Source organism: Uranotaenia lowii, chromosome 2 (assembly GCF_029784155.1).
Source record: "Uranotaenia lowii strain MFRU-FL chromosome 2, ASM2978415v1, whole genome shotgun sequence".
Lineage (NCBI taxonomy): Eukaryota > Metazoa > Arthropoda > Insecta > Diptera > Culicidae > Uranotaenia > Uranotaenia lowii.
The window spans coordinates 352009033-352012194 of NC_073692.1; the positions used below are offsets into that span (position 1 = coordinate 352009033).

The 3162-nt window shown below is 37.1% G+C and overlaps 1 protein-coding gene across 1 annotated transcript; it reads right to left on the bottom strand.

The window, feature by feature from the left end:
- Positions 1-2154: 2154 nt before the first annotated feature.
- Positions 2155-2931, bottom strand: LOC129743068 (general odorant-binding protein 45-like). The gene has a single exon (XM_055735010.1). It carries the CDS (start codon positions 2929-2931, stop codon positions 2155-2157), a length of 777 nt encoding a protein of 258 aa, XP_055590985.1.
- Between the last annotated feature and the right edge of the window lie 231 nt (positions 2932-3162).

A 3162-nucleotide genomic window follows, 5' to 3' on the forward strand; every position in this document is an offset into this window, starting at 1 on the left:
AAAAATTGGCAAAATCAATCCGCGTTGAAAAAACCTTAGTGTACTTTCTATGAACAACTTTGGCTGATGATATTCGTATAAGTTTTCCTATACAATTAAGCTTTTTAAGAGTTTCTTAAATGTCCCGCTTTTTTCGGCTGTGTCCCGCTTTTTTTTGTGAAACGTCCCGCTTTTTTCTGAAAGTATCTGGCAAGCCTAACCTATTGGTATGGTGACGGAGAGGTAATCCGTAGACTCGAGTTCGATTCCTGGTCAAGGTGATTTTTTTTTCATTTATCATTCATGATCGATGCATTTTGCACTAAACGGTGAGGCGTAGATTCATCAAGCAGAGCAATAACAAAATAATCTAGGTCTGTTTGTAGAATTCAAAGAATTAACACATGGTGTTTTGTTCGACGGATGATGCTACTAGCCGTATAATGTAACAATCAAAAAAATCTATAATGAATGGTATGTGAAATCCCCTCGAACAGGAATCGAACTCGAGTCTACTGATTACCTCTCCGACACCTTACCGATAGGCCAAATCGACAGATGCTAGAATAGAATATACGGCAGAAAATGCTCATTATGCCTTCATTGATAGTGCTCTGTTCGCCTCTAGTGAACAAATTAAAGTAAAAAAGCGTTTTAAAATTGATTAATGTGAAAAATAAAAAATTTAATGATGTTGAAAATTGAGAAACAATGTGTAGATCATGTTGCAGGGCGTACATTTCAGATCAAGATGATGATTAGGTCATAAAAACTTATTTGGTGGTGCTCAAAAATTATAATGTTTTCGTCACTTGCTAACCTAGCTGGTTATTATTCAATATTTCTGTTAAGATGAAAAGGATATTTCTTTTTTGGTGAAAAATTAATACTAGAGGTAAAACAAAACAAATCCTCATGAAAATTTGTTTAAGAAAATAAGTACTTTTGTAGAAAAAAGGAGTGCTTATTATGCCCTGGGTGCTCGTTATGCCCTTATCTCCCCTATACACCTTACTATGTTTCTTTCGGCGAAATAATCTTTGATTTATCGCTTTAAGTCATTTAAAAAAGATTCAATTCACTTAATGTCGAATTATGCACTCTAGTTTTTGAAGGCAGACTAAAATAAAGGAAGGAATTTCTTCCTGTAAGAAAAACTATCAGAAACCACTAAAAACCATGAAAAGATTCAACTTCAAGTGTGTAATTCAAGATATTTTCCCACAAGTGTGTTTCTATTTTCTAAAACTACATTTAGAAGTTCAGAAATGATCAAATGTAAGTCTTAGAAAGTAGCTTGGTGAGCAAGTCCCAGATTTCACAAGAACCCACTCTCTTCGGTGGTAAATCCTTCAGTTATTGGTGACGTTTTGAAAATCAGAGAGCCCCCTACTTTAAAAAGATCTTGTGATCATCATCTGATAATTTCATCTGCTTGAAAATAATCGACTTCAAAAGAGGCTAGAGGCATTAAGATGGAAAAAATAGAAGGAAATTAAAATAATCGCTTGGCTTTTTTTTTTTAAACTAGACAGAATATTCGACCGAATATTTGTTTAACCGAATAGTTGAAAATGTCAATATTTGGTATTCGGCCGTTGGCCAAATACCACTATTCGGTACATCTCTTTGAGCCAGTTCATAGATTGATTTTAAAAAATTACACATGTTTGCTTTATTTTTTCTAAAATCTCTTAGTGAAATTTTAGAAAAATAAGTTGGGTTCACGACGACTTTATCACAACTTTAATGAAAGACGGAGTTCTAAGTATCTGAAATCGAAAATATTTCGGAAGCCCAAACTTACGTGTGATAAAAGTAGAATAATTTATCTTATTTATAAAATTTAAGGACGTGAAAAGTTCAAGATCTGTGAGCATGCACCCTAATTTCTTTAAAATTATCTTAGACTTAGATTCATTCCAAGATTTCTATTATAATTTTGAAGCTAGTTTCAAGATTCAGAATTTTGTTAATATTTTGTGATTTCATAGAGTAAGTTAGATTTTTTGTGTTTGTTTGATTTTTATTTTTTTTTGTGTTTGTTTTTAAATAATGGTGAAAAATTGATAATTTTCAGATTTTATTTGATAAAACTCCAACATTTGAAAGTCAAACTAAAAATATTAAATAAATAACAATTTAACTCTAAGGGCCCACGTCAGTGGAGTTCACTCAAAGATCTTCAACAATTTTATTGATAGCGGGCCATATCCTTTCCCCAAAGCATTCCGCCGCAATCCGAGCCGCCAGAGTGCAGCGATCTAGAAAGCACCGTTGTAGATATTGAACACAGTTGGCAACATGCTTCCGGAACTCCCGCGATTTGCCGTCAACTCCCCGTTGCACCAACGTCCGGAAGACATCGACCCCGTTGACTTCACTGTACAGCTGCTCTCGTATCATCAGACATCTCACCAGACAACGGCCTTTCGGATGATTCAGCAAACCACTTCGCTTGACGAAGTCCAACTCGTGCGACGTGATCTGCAGCATGTTGACGCACTCCAACAGAACCCGCCGATGCTGAAGGTCCGTTTGAGGTATGAAGAACGACTCGTTTCTAGTGTTTGCTGTATTGAAGCAGCTAAACGCAGCATCAGCTCGGCTGCAGTGATCGCACTTCGGCACACTAGCTTTAACATTTTCCCAACAATTGTTCACGGTTCGTTGGAAGTGATCGGTATCATTGCCGACATGTTGAAACCGACCCGAATTCGATATGAGTGGCTCGCCCAATTCTTCGTTCCACATCCGGGTGATTCTTGTTCCACAGTACACCTGACAGGGTTCCGTTTCATACCATGAACCATGCGGCGAGTATCCGAGCAGTTTCCGGCACTCGGCCATTACCGTTGTGGCCGATTTGTAGCTCAAACAGTGATAGTCTCCGGCCATAGCTAGACCAACTAAAGACGAAATGATCGCCGTAAGAAATGTTATCCGTTCCATACTTGCGCCAAGAATGCACTCCCCAGATTACGAAAGGGCAGTATTTATCAACATCTATGTGTTTACTACCGACACGTTGGTTTACGCGAGGGACTCGACAAACAGATAAATATTTTGAAACACGGCTCCTATACATCTGTTGAAAAACTTCAGAAAATCGACAAAAAATCCTGACATGATGAGCTCATTATGCAATTACCTGAAGAAGGCAGTTTTTTCGACCCAAAAATA

Excerpts from the sequence above, each read along its gene's own strand:
- LOC129743068 (XM_055735010.1), bottom strand. The coding sequence starts at position 2,931 with ATGGAACGGATAACATTTCTTACGGCGATCATTTCGTCTTTAGTTGGT.